The 13298-nt window shown below is 36.6% G+C and overlaps 2 protein-coding genes across 5 annotated transcripts; both read right to left on the bottom strand.

Annotated features, from left to right (window-relative positions):
* Positions 1–1916: 1916 nt before the first annotated feature.
* On the bottom strand, positions 1917–6073 carry rps24 (ribosomal protein S24). 4 transcript variants are annotated; one of them, XM_044137399.1, is made up of 7 exons: positions 5982–6073; positions 5112–5177; positions 4817–5026; positions 3367–3480; positions 3140–3142; positions 2482–2504; positions 1917–1999 (listed from the first exon to the last, which is right to left on the bottom strand). In XM_044137399.1, exons 1-6 carry the CDS (start codon positions 5982–5984, stop codon positions 2499–2501), a joined length of 402 nt encoding a protein of 133 aa, XP_043993334.1. In that variant the 5' UTR covers positions 5985–6073; the 3' UTR covers positions 1917–1999; positions 2482–2498. The 4 variants fall into 4 exon arrangements, with proteins under 4 accessions (XP_043993334.1, XP_043993335.1, XP_043993336.1 ...); XM_044137400.1 differs by lacking the exon at positions 3140–3142; XM_044137401.1 differs by lacking the exons at positions 2482–2504; positions 3140–3142.
* An 836-nt stretch (positions 6074–6909) lies between these two features.
* eif4ebp2 (eukaryotic translation initiation factor 4E binding protein 2) lies at positions 6910–12653 on the bottom strand. Its single transcript, XM_044137402.1, has 3 exons — positions 12336–12653; positions 10110–10289; positions 6910–8819 (listed from the first exon to the last, which is right to left on the bottom strand). The coding sequence occupies exons 1-3, from the start codon at positions 12466–12468 to the stop codon at positions 8788–8790; spliced, it is 345 nt and encodes a 114-aa protein (XP_043993337.1). The 5' UTR covers positions 12469–12653; the 3' UTR covers positions 6910–8787.
* Between the last annotated feature and the right edge of the window lie 645 nt (positions 12654–13298).

A 13298-nucleotide genomic window follows, 5' to 3' on the forward strand; every position in this document is an offset into this window, starting at 1 on the left:
GACGGTTCCCAGCAGGACGACCCTAAAATAGAACCCAATCCAATTTTGACATACTGACTAAATGGGAAGAAGTTCAATGGGTCTGAATAATGTTGGTGTAGTTTATAGGACAATCACAGTAACTATTCTGATTAACCTTCAGTGTTTAATCTTTGCCTATTGCCTCTAATGGAATAATATCCACAGGGGATGCTGGGAGTCTATATATAGACCTCCAAACTGGGAAAGACACTCCGCACCCCTCACCCTCAACTCAAAATGTGTCAATAGACGTGCCTTTAAGCAACTGTTTCTCTTTTTGTCCTGGTGATGTAAGCAAAGAGGAGAGATGTCTGGCCTGCATTGAAACATTCAAAGCCACTAAAAGATGTTAAAATATGTTACAATACAAGGTTAAAGATAATGTTAAAATATCCAAAATAGAGGATTGTACACTTCAAAAAAATATTATTTCTTGATGAGTATGAAGATTTGTTTCAAATCCAAAAACTTAAGCTCTCCAAACAGCGCACTCGCTCTGAAATCTAAGAATGGGCGTCACACAGAGACAGGTGTGGAGTAGGGGCTACCCCTAGGACAAACAATTTCCTGGCATTTTAATCACTCTATTTACAGTCTCAGGTTATTTCGATGCAAATTATTTGAAAGGTCACTTTGCGCAAAGGGATATGTACTGTGCTTCCCATGTTGTTAATTCATAAACTAAAAAAAAATAAAGTCTAGACTCTCTCTGACCTGGCTGTAGCTTAATATTCAGCACAAGCTTCAGAACATTTAAGTGAATTACTTGATTTGTTTGGCCATATACTGAATTTTTCTTGTTCAAAGTCTTGAGTTAATTAAAAGCTTTCAGTGTAGGGAGCCCTCGCGTGGTTGTTTCTGATATTACAACCACCAAAATAAGCCTGTGAAGTCCTTGTCTATTCGAGCGCTGAAAGTTTTAGATCAGAAACCATTGGAGTAGTGTCATTATAAAAATGTAGAAAAAGTAATATCAAATAGTTTTGTACGGCTGTCTTTTGAAAAACATATTTTTAAACATGTTTACAGTCTTCTGAAGTAATTTAGTAAAATGATTTGAAAAGTAGTTAATGGAGACTTTATCTCGGCAAACTAATTTTGGGCTGTCTGCCATCTTGAATTATTCCAGATTTGCAACAGTGTACCATCTAAAATAAAACATTGTTTTAACTTCTAGGTCAAACAGTGGCTTAAAACTGAGACACATTAAATTTCAGTACACTGGTCAGTACCTTTCTTTGTATGTACTGCAATTTTCTTTTTAGTTTGCAACCTTTTTTTTTTTTTATATGTCACAGTAATAAAAACAGAATATTTTCTGTCAATTCGACAGTTTTTAGTTTAAAGAGCTTTCAATCAGATTCCAGAAAAAAAACGCAATGACTTGAAAAATGTTCCGGTTGTGCCACTCCACTGTGGCTGCAGATAAGAAATTGTGCAGCAGCAATATTCAGGTTTCAAGTTGTGGAATCAGTCATAATAAAAGCTTCTTTGCTACTTTCTTTTCCCAGCACTCTGTGAACTTTTGCATCCTGAGAGCGCATCCCTCCCAGTTACAAGGCTCTGCTGCAGTCAGAGTTTGTCCTACAGCCTGGATATTTTATGAACATCCGAAATGGGAAATTGTCATGGTCGGGAACGGTTTTAAAGTCAGAGAAATTTTATGAATTTAGTTTCTTAAAGTGATATATTCAAGTTTTTACAACAATGCTATTCCTGAATTTCAAGAAATGTCGTATAGTGATACCACCGAACAACCAGTTTTGAACATGAAACAGGTGTAATATTTTTTGTTGTTATTTTACATAAAAAAAAAAACAAAAAAAAAAACATGATGTGCACTGAACTTTATCACATAACTTGTGAAGAGGCAACATAAATGAAGAGTCACAGGGTGTTTTTTTTCCCAAAACTTTATTTGATGACAATATACAAGACCATCTTGAGCACGAAGACACCCGCTGGCCGTCTGGGCTCACTGCAGGGAGAAAGCAGCAGAATTAGCGTCACAGCAAACTGAACTGCTAAGAATGAGAGCATGGTTTCTACTTTCATTATTTTGAGTTTAGAGCAACAAACAGCAAAATTATATTATTAAACAATATCGTTCTTCACAGGTTTTAGACCTTAAATTTCAAAGTAAATGCTTCTCACACAAGCAATCTTTAGATTCAGATGCCCCAGCCCCACAAACACACACCACAAAACTTTCTACCAACATGCAGCTCTTAATCTTAGGTTCAGTCAACTTCATGGTCTAATAAAAGCACTTGTGTTTAATTTTAAGTGAAAACAGAGGAAAGCCTAGTAGATCGTCCCGTTACAAAAGAGAAAGTCTAAAACAGAAGAAGAATCACTGAAGGAAAGCTACTGGGAAAAGTAGTGACATGCATGGCAGCTCATGGCTATCAGTTTAGGATGTGCAACACAATGGCACACCATGCTTTTCTGCTTTGATACCTGCAAAACTGAAAACTTCATTTCTGCAAAAGAAATCCATGGGAAGCAAAGTGAAGAACAAAAAGTGGAACACAAATAAAATTGACATGTTAAAAAGTTCAAACATGGAACAGAAAAGATTTCTGAATGGACCTGCATCACATCCAAGAGCTAAGCCAATACACACAATGTGTTAGAATATGTTTCTTACTGCTACTTAAGCAGCTACAGCAGCACACTACAATGGACAATACTCTAAAGCCAAGCAAGCTTTGTAAAGCCAGAGTTTAGAGTTAAAACACTTGGATCGTAGACTGGTGCTACAAGGGTGAGGGGTAGGAATGTACACTTCAAAAACTACACCAGGGGCCGCAACTGGTTAGTGCATCTGTAAAAAACAAATCAACTAGTGAGAATCTCCTTATACCACCATCACTTTTCCAAAAAATAAACATCTAACACATTAGTTTTACTGATTAGTACTAGGAGGAGGGGGGAGACAGCTCAGTAATAATCCAAGGCTTAGATCATTTAACATTGGATGCAGAAAATACATCCAAATAGGAAAAGTGTTATGGCTTCTCTGTTAGGCCAGAATACAGAGGCAGGAGTTAGCTGCCGTCTAGGACTCCAGGATGATCAACACGATGCAGTTAATCCTCTTATGGACTACATTTACCTTCTACAGTTTCCGAAGACAATGTGACAAAGTTGGAAAGATGAGGAACAAAATAAAATGGGTAAAAGCAGGAGAAAAACACAAGAATAATGATGTTGGAAAAAGAATAAGGTGTGCAAGGAAATGCCGTAGAAGATTACAAGTTGTGTTTGAAAAAATGTTCTTCTGACAAACTTTCACCGGCATAATCATTTTCATTTCATAAATGTGCTTCACTGTCACTGTACCTTTTTGCCAGCAGCTCCAACACTGGCCTTCTTGATGCCTCGTACTTTCTTCATTCTGTTCTTGCGTTCCTTGCGCTGTTTCCTTGAGGTCTTCTTTTTCTCATACAGACCATGCTAAGGGGAAAAAAAACAAAACAAAACATTATTACTATTGCAGCTCTTTATTATCAGCATGCAGACAGGCAGCTGTCAAAGTGCAGACAAGCAAATCATGAGAGGTCAATAAGAATCCAGTTGAACACAGCAGGCCCTTGGACAAATTACACCCAAAGATTTGCCATTTTATTTATCACCAACTAGCGATCTCTCAATTAATCTAAAATGTTAACAAACTGTAAGAAAGTAAAAGAGAGGTGTTGGCTTTCTTAGAATATCTGTGGGAAATTATTGTGCAGAATTATTACGCAACTAAATGAAAAATACATTCTTGCCTCTCCTTTTGATGTTTTGACTTGTTTAAGTGAGAATGATACAAATCATACGTTACTTGTACTTCTAGATACTCCAAGCAGGTTGCAGTATATCCATCTGACTTTTGGCCATTTTTTGACATTTCATAGTTGTTTAAATCTCTTTTTTTCACCCATTTTGACAAAAAAAGAAGATGCTTAACAACCCTGATGTATGGCGTTTATCTCTTTAGGCCACACTCTCCCTCATTACACATCACCTGCTTTGCTTAAGTCCATTTAACATTCTAGTTTAATCAACTTGGGAGTTTGGGAGTCATGCCTAAAAATGATGACAAAGTCAAACTATTCACTAGCTTAATAATTGTTTACAGGTACTATATGAATTATGGAGAAAAGTGTTAAAAATCTCAAATCTCAGTCTGAATTTTGTTGTATATGAAAAGTTTTTGTCACATTTGATTCCCATTTATTATCTATTATTTATCTCTTACAGATCAAACCGGAGTTAAATTTGGTCTAATACCCAAGATGGACCAGACGTCCAAAAACCAGAAGGGCTTTTGGGACAAGATGCAAACGGCTTCAGTGCAGTACTGACTGCAATATACAATCCAAAGAGAGGCACACAGGACTATGAAGCAGCAGTGCATCACCAAAACACCAAAATCCAAGATGAAGGTCTGCAAAATGTGCTCACAACAGAAGAATACTCCACATAGCTTGATTAGTTACTAAAATACAACTGTAAGAATAAATGCATCAGAATTGATACATTTATCAGTACACACACTAATGGTGTCTTTAAAAAAAAAACTCCTTCCAGCATAGACAGCATGAAGGAGACCCACCAGAAAGTAACGTTATTGCTACCTGCAAACAATTTTCTATGAAACTGCATGCATGCACAGAATTGCATTATTATTCTGCTGAATAATAAACAGGAGAGCATCAATACCCTGTATATTGGTGAACACCACAACGTAAGTTTTATTTTTCAGTTTCCTCAATGGTACAGAAAACAAAAGGTCCACACTCACCCTGGCAAGTCTGTGTTTGGGCTCATTCTTCTTGGCATAGTCTAAAGAGTCGTAGACCATAGCAAAGCCTGTTGTCTTGCCACCGCCAAACTGAGTCCTGAAGCCAAAGACAAATACAACATCGGGGGTGGTCTTGTACATCTTGGCAAGCTTCTCCCTGATTTCAGTCTTTGGGACTGTGGCCTTGCCAGGATGGAGGACATCAACAACCTATGAAGACATTAAAGCACTTGGTAAACATCTTTGCTTGACAAGACAAACTACAAAGATGGTGGCAGAACATGAGAAAACTTACCATCTGCTTCCTCTGAAGCAGTCGGTTCGTCATAAACTTGCGGGTCCTGACTGTTACTGTGTCGTTCTGTAAATGAGGAAAAAGATTAGCTACACAAGCTGTAGGTGTTAGGTGACAGGTTTACTGTTGAGGCACAGCTCACATATTTTGATGCAAGTAATAACTCAAGTACCTCTACTGGTACGATGTTATATGCATGTGAAAACCTACCTCACCTGTCAGGTAAACAGACTGCAATTTCAAACAAGCCAACTGAAACTGTTCATATATCTACGGGACATATATTGCTAAGCATGCAACTCCTCCAGGCATTTAGTTGAAAAGTCACAAAAAGACATTTACGTCTGATTATCTCCGTTTCTAAGCTAAGAATAAAAGGTGAAGATCTAAAGATGTTTTAACCTAAATTTGCTTGATTTCTATGTTTCTAGTACCCGGTTGTGGCAGCTGTGAGCATTTTACTGTCTTCTCACACATGGGCCGCGTTATTAGCATATTTAGGAAGTGCATGCTAACGTTAGCGACATTAGACCAACAGATTTGTATTTTACCAGTTAAAAACGGCACAAATTACGAAAATGTTAGTTGACTATCTATTTCTAATCATAAATGCGAACAAAGAAATGTAAATGATTGAAACTCAATTAAAGCAGGGAAGACGGGCGTGTGTATTTCTCAGACAGGTATCCGTTTGGCTAAATTGTGAAATGAACTGTATAACTTTGTCAAAATGTCTTATTGTTGATTAATATTGCCAGGACCAAAGAAAGGAAAAACAACGTGTCAGTTAATATGTGGTACGAGTGTGTTGGTGCATGGATGGCCTCGATATTGAACGGATTTTAGATGTATTTTTTCCCCGACACTCACCATTTTGACGCCGGCCTCGCTCAGGGACGTAAAAGAGGAAGAAGGACCAGCGGCAGCCCGGATTATTGCCTGCACAAAATGACGAGGGAGTGTAGTGGTAGTGCCTGATGTAAAACATATTTACTGTACATACCTAGCCTAAATATTCGTTAAGCATTTTCGTACTACGTTGAATTCTCCGTCATTCCTCCATGACCTTACTTAGTGGGCAAACAAGTTAAATGGGAAGATAAATTGTATATATATTTTTTATAACACCCGTTATTCTAAAACTTCAAGTAAGCTTAAAACAAAGATCTGAACTTAAATCATTGCGTTATTTTAAAAGTTTTTTAAAATACTAATTTATTAGGTTATCTTGGGTAAGATAGATTATTCTCAATGTAGTTGTTTGAATCCACTTCAGCTTGATTCAAATAGTGAGTATAAACCTTTAGCTTCATTTAAATTATTCATTTAATAAAGCCTCGTGGCAGTTATTAGAGCCATATATTTTAATATATATATTAAATATGCAAATATATTTAACTGAGGTGCAAATCAAAAATTCAATTCACAATATTATGAATAATAAATGAATGTCAAAAACATCAGTAGGAAGAAATGAGACAGGAGGCTGGTCATACCAATGTAGTAACTAAGGCCATCCACACTGAAATGCGATATACTTCTTTATTGTGGGATGAAAGCTAAAATTTATTCTGCATCACAGCGCTGTCTATTACAGTTTCACAAACAGAGCCAAACTAAAGAAATTATATTGTAAAATTAGCAGCAGATAGCATCACTCTGGGTAGTCTTCAGTTTCACGATTGAGAGGTGCACAACAGCATTTATGGTCATCATAATAATAATCATGGTCAGTGTTGCAAAATCTGCCACCTTTGCATTAAGTTGAATAAAATAAAAAAAAGACAAGGATACAAGATCTGTTACAGAATTTTATTGATCTTGCAGCAACAGTGTCCACTGGCATTGGAGTTTCATTTGAAACAAAAGTTATTTTAAATCTGAACAGAAGGTTACAGTAAGATTGTGTCCAATCTCTTTCGAAGCATATTGTTTAACCCTCATCAAATCAAATGGATTGGAAATAAATCTGCCACCTGGATTACGATACCTTAATATAAAGACTTGTCGGCCAAAAGGTGGGATGCAAACATAATTTTAAGCAACCTGTGGATGAAATTTTCACCAGACTTTGCCAAATGTCATTACAAAGCTAAAAGAAATTAAAAATAATATTTGACAAACATCAGTCAGTGGCTCCTGTCAAACAGAGAAAGAAAATTGAATGAAAAACATGATTACTTGTTTGCCAAGTAGCAGAGAGAACTTTTGAATAAAACAAATAAACTAAACACTGGATTAAAATGAGCGAGTGGCACTTTTACCATGTTGTCATGTAAAACATCAGCCTCACATGCGCAATCACGCTTCCAAGCCTTATACCAATCCAAGTAAGAAAATTGTCAAGAAAATAAAATACGTTTTGCTCACTGACCAAGCAAAATATAACTTGTTTTAACGCTACTGTGAAAAAATAAACATCTGTCAGAAAATACAAATAGATGGCAAGGAAACTAGTCACTGCATTTCATGTTAAATAAGGCATGGGCAGGCAGGATGCATGGAAATAAGAATATTAATGTCAGATCAGTTTATGGAGAGCATCTATCAAGCCCAATGCGCACACGGTTATCCGTCTCATTGACATGAAATCTAAAAGGCTTGGACAGAGTGAATGCCCCGGCAAAGCCTTAATACTAAAATTGTATTCAAATATAATAATAAATGTTTAAAAAACATTTACATGTATTCAAGTTTTAAAATGGATTTTGTTGTATCCCATGTATGTAGGGATATTGACCACTCTGACGTCTGGATATTTAAAAACACCGGTCATGTTCATCCATATACCGCCTCCTCCTTAAGATTATTAGCTATTATAACAAATCTGAGAAAAGGGTGGTGTTTACATTTGCCGACTTAAGTTACTTTATAATATATTACTTAGCTGAAATTAAATTCAAGAAATATTTTAAGCTACTTATGTCTATGCTTCATTTGATATTCAATTACCTGATTATTTATATCTGTTTAATTTTGCCCTAAATTCGTTTTTAAGCATTTTTTCCTGGAGGCTTACAAATGAAATATTGCAGCAAAATCTTGGAAAATGTGGGACTAAAATCTTGGAATGGTCTTAGGTCCTTTCCTAATAGAAAAATAAGAATAATACAGCATTTCCTCAGGTACCGTTACTGGAATCAAAACGGTCCAAGTGGTTATGGATCCTGGAGTTACTGGAGTAGTTGAAAAAAAAAAAGGAAAAAAAAAAAGAAAAAGAAAACCACGAGTCTTTAAAACCAAAGACGGAAGAATATCAAACCTTTTCAAAATGATTCCAATTTTTTTTTTTTTTTTTTTTTTAAAGTACTACTTCTTGCTCAAATTAGTTTATATTTCCAGTTTGGTCTCACAGAAAGCTGGAAAATGAGAACTACCATGAAACTGATTCATTTTTGGGTGCAAAATATTCGGGTCCCTTTTAATGAAAATGTTTGAAATTGGTACTGCGATCCATTGTCACACAGATAACCCTAGTTTTCGGACGTTGCCGCTCTGTATGTGCATGTAAGGTATACCGAATCGCCCTGGGGTTTACAAACATCACATCCAGCAGTGAGACAAAGAGCTAACAAAGATGGCTGCCATGAGGGCTCACAACATTGGTTTCTACAAGCCAAGCCACTGACACACACAGTGCCAGGTTATTTCCTTATGCTGGTGTGGCTCCAGGCGGTTAGATGTCCATTTCAAACTGGGCGTCGTCACCTTAAAGATAAAGGAAAACCAGAGCAATTTGTTAAAAAAAAAAAACAAAACAAAACAAAACAAAAAACTAACTACAGAAACACTTTTAATAATTCACCCAATTAATAAACAAAAAACAGTGATCATTTAGAGATTTTGAACTGAAATATTTCTACTTCTCGACATCAGCAAATACTTTAGCTGGTCCAAGACTCGGTTTTAAAGATGATTGTTTTGGTATTTCCACAGCTAAATAGCCAACATGTGACCCCTGCTGGATGCCACACGAAGCTTTTCTGGAACGCTTCATTCATCAACTCAGCTTTCTGTTGATTTACATGGATCCTTTGACTCTCTGTGATGCTGAAAAATAAAACCCCTCTTCATCTTCTGCTTTCTAGTAGAGGCCCTGGTGCTCTGGGTCAAACTGACCGGTTTGAGAACTGGTAACTTTTGTGGTCCAAAAAGGTCCACTTTGTTCTTTCTGACAATAACATGTTCTCCCACAAGGTTTTGGGAGACTAACTCTAAATTACATTTACAGGATCTACAGAAACTTCTCGCTTCTGTTAATATAGAAGGAGGAAGTCTTAACTCTCAAATAAATAAATTAATAAAATAAATAAATACATGGCACGAGCAAACTTTTTCCAGAGAGAACATAGATAAAAACCCAGACCTCTGGAACAATGTTTTTTGGACAGATGAGTTGAAATTGTATCTGTCTGGCCACCATAACAGAAGACATGTTTGGCAGGAACAAAATAAAACTTTTAATAGATTGTATAGTTCTAACTTATAAATCTCTTCATAAATTATCCAGGAAGTATTTTTGGTTTTATAAAGTTGCCCATCTTAATACTTTTGTTCTCTGTGTGGTAATTACATATACAATTTACCGGTTCATCCGTAGCTTTGACAGAACAATGCCTTACCATTCTTGCATGACAAAAACAGCTTTGCTGCTCAGCTGGTTTCTATGTGGACATGATCTATTACATGAGGTTTGGCCTGAATGGTTGCAACTGTCTTTTGGATCCTTGTTCCCACCTCATACTGGGTGTTGCCGTTTGTTTTCTGAAGTAGTTTTGATTCTTGCCAGTTCTTTTTCCTACTGTCATGTGTCCAAAGGCGTGAACGTCACTTAAAAAGCTGCAAGTTCTGACCGTGGTCTGTCCATGTAAATACTGCTCTAATGCACATCGTGGTTTTGTGGCACTCTGGCTCTCCTTTTACTACCTAGATCCCATCACTTTCATGAATAAATAACACGCATTGAAAACAAGCACAATCTTTTTATGCAACTCTGACCTGTAGTGGGTTTGCCATCATGGTTGTTGATGTGGTTGTTGGCTTCGTTCTTCTTGTTCTCTCTCAGGATATGTTGGCTGGTCACTCCAGGGATGACAGGCAGATGTGCAGGAGGAGTCTGAGCGATGGGAGAATTCCGCCTGTCCAGCAGAAACTTGCGGTCGTAAATGATCCGGGTTCCTTCAATGAGACGCAAGAAGATTATTTTACTGATCTTGAGGGATACTATGAGTGGGTACAGCTGATACTTGTTTACACAGATTTATGTGCCTTCAAACGCATTGAATTATGCCATCTGTAGTGTTCAGCAGTAGATGCAGAAACTTGATGATCAAACGTAAAAATACTCACAGGAACAATATGCCTCAAGCAGATGTTAGCATGCTTATTTTTGCAAGGTTCTGTTGAAACTAAAAGGTACATTGGGTCTAAGTTTGAAGACATGAACATCCTCTAACTTCAAGGATGATAAAAAATGATCTCCTGTTTCATTGTCAAATTGTTGGTTATATTTTTTATGCCTTTACCATTTTTATTTTTAGTAGTTTATTGTTTTTATAAGTCTTTTATCTTTCTTAACAAGTAAACAAAAATGCAGAGTAGTATTTCTCTGTTAGGAATATATTGCTGGTGCAAGGACAAAAATAAAAAATAAAAGCTGTAATACTTTACCTTCATAAACTAATATGCATTAATGTAAAGTTCTTATATAGAGTTCAGAAATTACAAAGTATATTTACATTTTAACTAGTCGTCAATATGCTTGGAGATTATTAGTGTGTTATTTTGAAACAACAACACATAAAGTAAGTTGCTTCCTTGTATAAAATAATATGTGCTACCTGCATAATAGTTGTGAGCATACAAGTCACAACTTGCCCTCCACTAACCACTTTCTAAATGAAGTGGCAAGAAATGGTGGCTTTTCTAGTCCTCACAAGAGAAGACTTTTCAGAAGCACCCTTGAAAATGAAGAGGTAAGAGATGAAATCACAAATACTAACGTAGATATTTTAATAGTTTTCTCATTTTGATGGCGGTAACCTCTGTATCATGTGGTAAGAAGTGTTCCAGTGCATTGTGCTTGGTATAAGTGTTTAACTGTATAAGCATCGACAAAAAACTAGTTATTTTTAGATATTAATAGACACACACTCCAGATATTGTGAAGTACAACCATTGCACTATGGCTGTGTTTAGTTTTTAAAAAAGTAAAAAAGGGAAAAAACACTGAATTGGTTAGTTTGATGTAGGCTGTAGGGATAATGGTACACAACAAGAACCACTTCTCTTATGTATGTAGTGAGTATTTTTAAAACGTGCATATATAAAGATTTTTTTTCCCCCATCTTTGTACCCCTCAGAAGTAGGTGAAGTCATATCAGAAACCAGTTATGCAGCAATACAGTATGTGGCAATATCTTCACTAAGTTCATAGCCCAAATTTTGCAATCAGCCTTGTAATAAGTCATCCATCTGGCTCTGCTCCATCAATGTTCCAGTAATTTAACAGAATCACTTGTCAGATTCTACAGTTAGGTTAGGGCTGGTCATTTATCATATCGTTTATCATTTATCGTGACAAACTTCCTATCATGATAAGAATTGATTTGTTATTGTTATGAGAAATTCCAAGTAATTAAAACAAAAAACAAACAAAAAAAACCCAAAGTTGTCTGTATTGTTGGAATTTTTATTTTCTTCACTTTGTTCAATGAAATCATAAACAAATATCAACAATTAGAAAATATGATTGCTGCAGTTACTGTGTGTAGTTTAGTAATTCAAATCACACATCTTTATGTGACTGGTGTCCTAAAGTAGCGCACTGAATGTTTTTCAAGAGAAATATAAGTGTTTGTGAGGCTGTATGACACCCAGTCACAGTCATACAGTTACATCAAAAAGAAGCAATAATTATCGTTTTTATCGCCACATTTATCGCTATCACAATAGTACAACAGAATATCGTGATGAAACGTTCAGTCTATTGTCCCAACACTACTAGTTTAGACCTGTGCAAGTCTAATGTCAGGTAACGCAACCATGATGTTGAAAAGCCAATCAGGAAGCAGCTAAAGGCAAGAGGGGTGGGTCTAATCTTTGTTTTTGTTTTGATCAGGATGACAACGCAGGCTAGGCCATGCAGGTAGAAAATATTACCTGTTAAGTAAGACAAAAACAGACACATTTGATTAAACTACAGGGTAAAGCAGGTCTTCTCACCTCCAGGAGTGGTGGAAAATAAAGTGCCTCCAGGGGTGGTACAGTAGTCATGAGGTAGCTGCGTTGTGTCGTTGATCAACACCGTCCTGGTCGGGATGGCCCTGCTCTCGCTAAGCTGACGACTGGTCGACATTTTTCGGCGCCTGTTAGGTGGCAAATCCAGCAGCTACAGAAAACTGTGGTGCTTATTTCCCGACGGACGGTGGAAACCCGGGCCGTTCCCCACTTTTTTACAGCTTCCCGAAAGCTTTCTCGGCTCTCCGTTCGTCCTACCAGCCGTCAGCACCGTCCCCTCCCTCAGCAAGGCAGGAAGCACGACGAGCTGAGGGAGGATGTGACGTTACGAGTGCTACGTCACCATCTGTTTATGAAAATCTGAAATGATTTTCTGGTTGTGATTAAAGAAACATTTGTGTTCATGACATTTGTCAACAACAAAAAGATCACTCACAATATGAGAAACACTTATAACTTACCAAATAAAGCATTAAACAAAAGATTTTTTTTTTTGTTTCACTACTGCAGTTCAAAAAGTAAAATAGGATTTTTCAGATCTGTAAATTACAAAAGGGTTTTATGCGGATTTTGGCTTCTAAAAAGAGATGGGTCGTGACTAACTACATTTGCTTAGATGCATTTACGCAATCATCTTTTTTGGAGAAAAGACTGCTACAATACTGTTTTACTTTTACTTGAGTAATATAATGAAGTATCATTCCTCCTATTTGAGTAAAATTTCTGGGTACTCTACTCTGCAAGTAGCTTCACTGAATTAAGAACAAACACGTTTCTCTGAAACTGCATGAGACACAAACCTATAGTTTATCTTGTGTGGTCACAAGCCTTTTGTTATTCTAATGTTTCTTTCTATCTGTCGAGGCATTTGTACAGTTTAACTTATTTATTCTTGTTTGAATACAAGTTTTGCGTACTATGTTCACCTCTTATACATATTGATAAACT

This window comes from Gambusia affinis, linkage group LG13 (assembly GCF_019740435.1).
Source record: "Gambusia affinis linkage group LG13, SWU_Gaff_1.0, whole genome shotgun sequence".
In the NCBI taxonomy this organism is placed as follows: Eukaryota; Metazoa; Chordata; class Actinopteri; order Cyprinodontiformes; family Poeciliidae; genus Gambusia; species Gambusia affinis.

Coding starts and splice junctions, on each gene's coding strand:
- eif4ebp2 (XM_044137402.1), bottom strand. CDS start 12,468: ATGTCGACCAGTCGTCAGCTTAGCGAGAGCAGGGCCATCCCGACCAGG. Junction 10,290..12,335: donor ATTTTCCACCACTCCTGGAG/GTGAGAAGACCT, acceptor GTCTCATTGAAG/GAACCCGGATCATTTACGAC. Junction 8,820..10,109: donor TGATGGCAAACCCACTACAG/GTCAGAGTTGCA, acceptor TTTATCTTTAAG/GTGACGACGCCCAGTTTGAA.
- rps24 (XM_044137398.1), bottom strand. Junction 5,027..5,111: donor TGCTTCAGAGGAAGCAGATG/GTAAGTTTTCTC, acceptor ATGTCTTCATAG/GTTGTTGATGTCCTCCATCC. Junction 3,481..4,816: donor CCAAACACAGACTTGCCAGG/GTGAGTGTGGAC, acceptor TTTTCCCCTTAG/CATGGTCTGTATGAGAAAAA.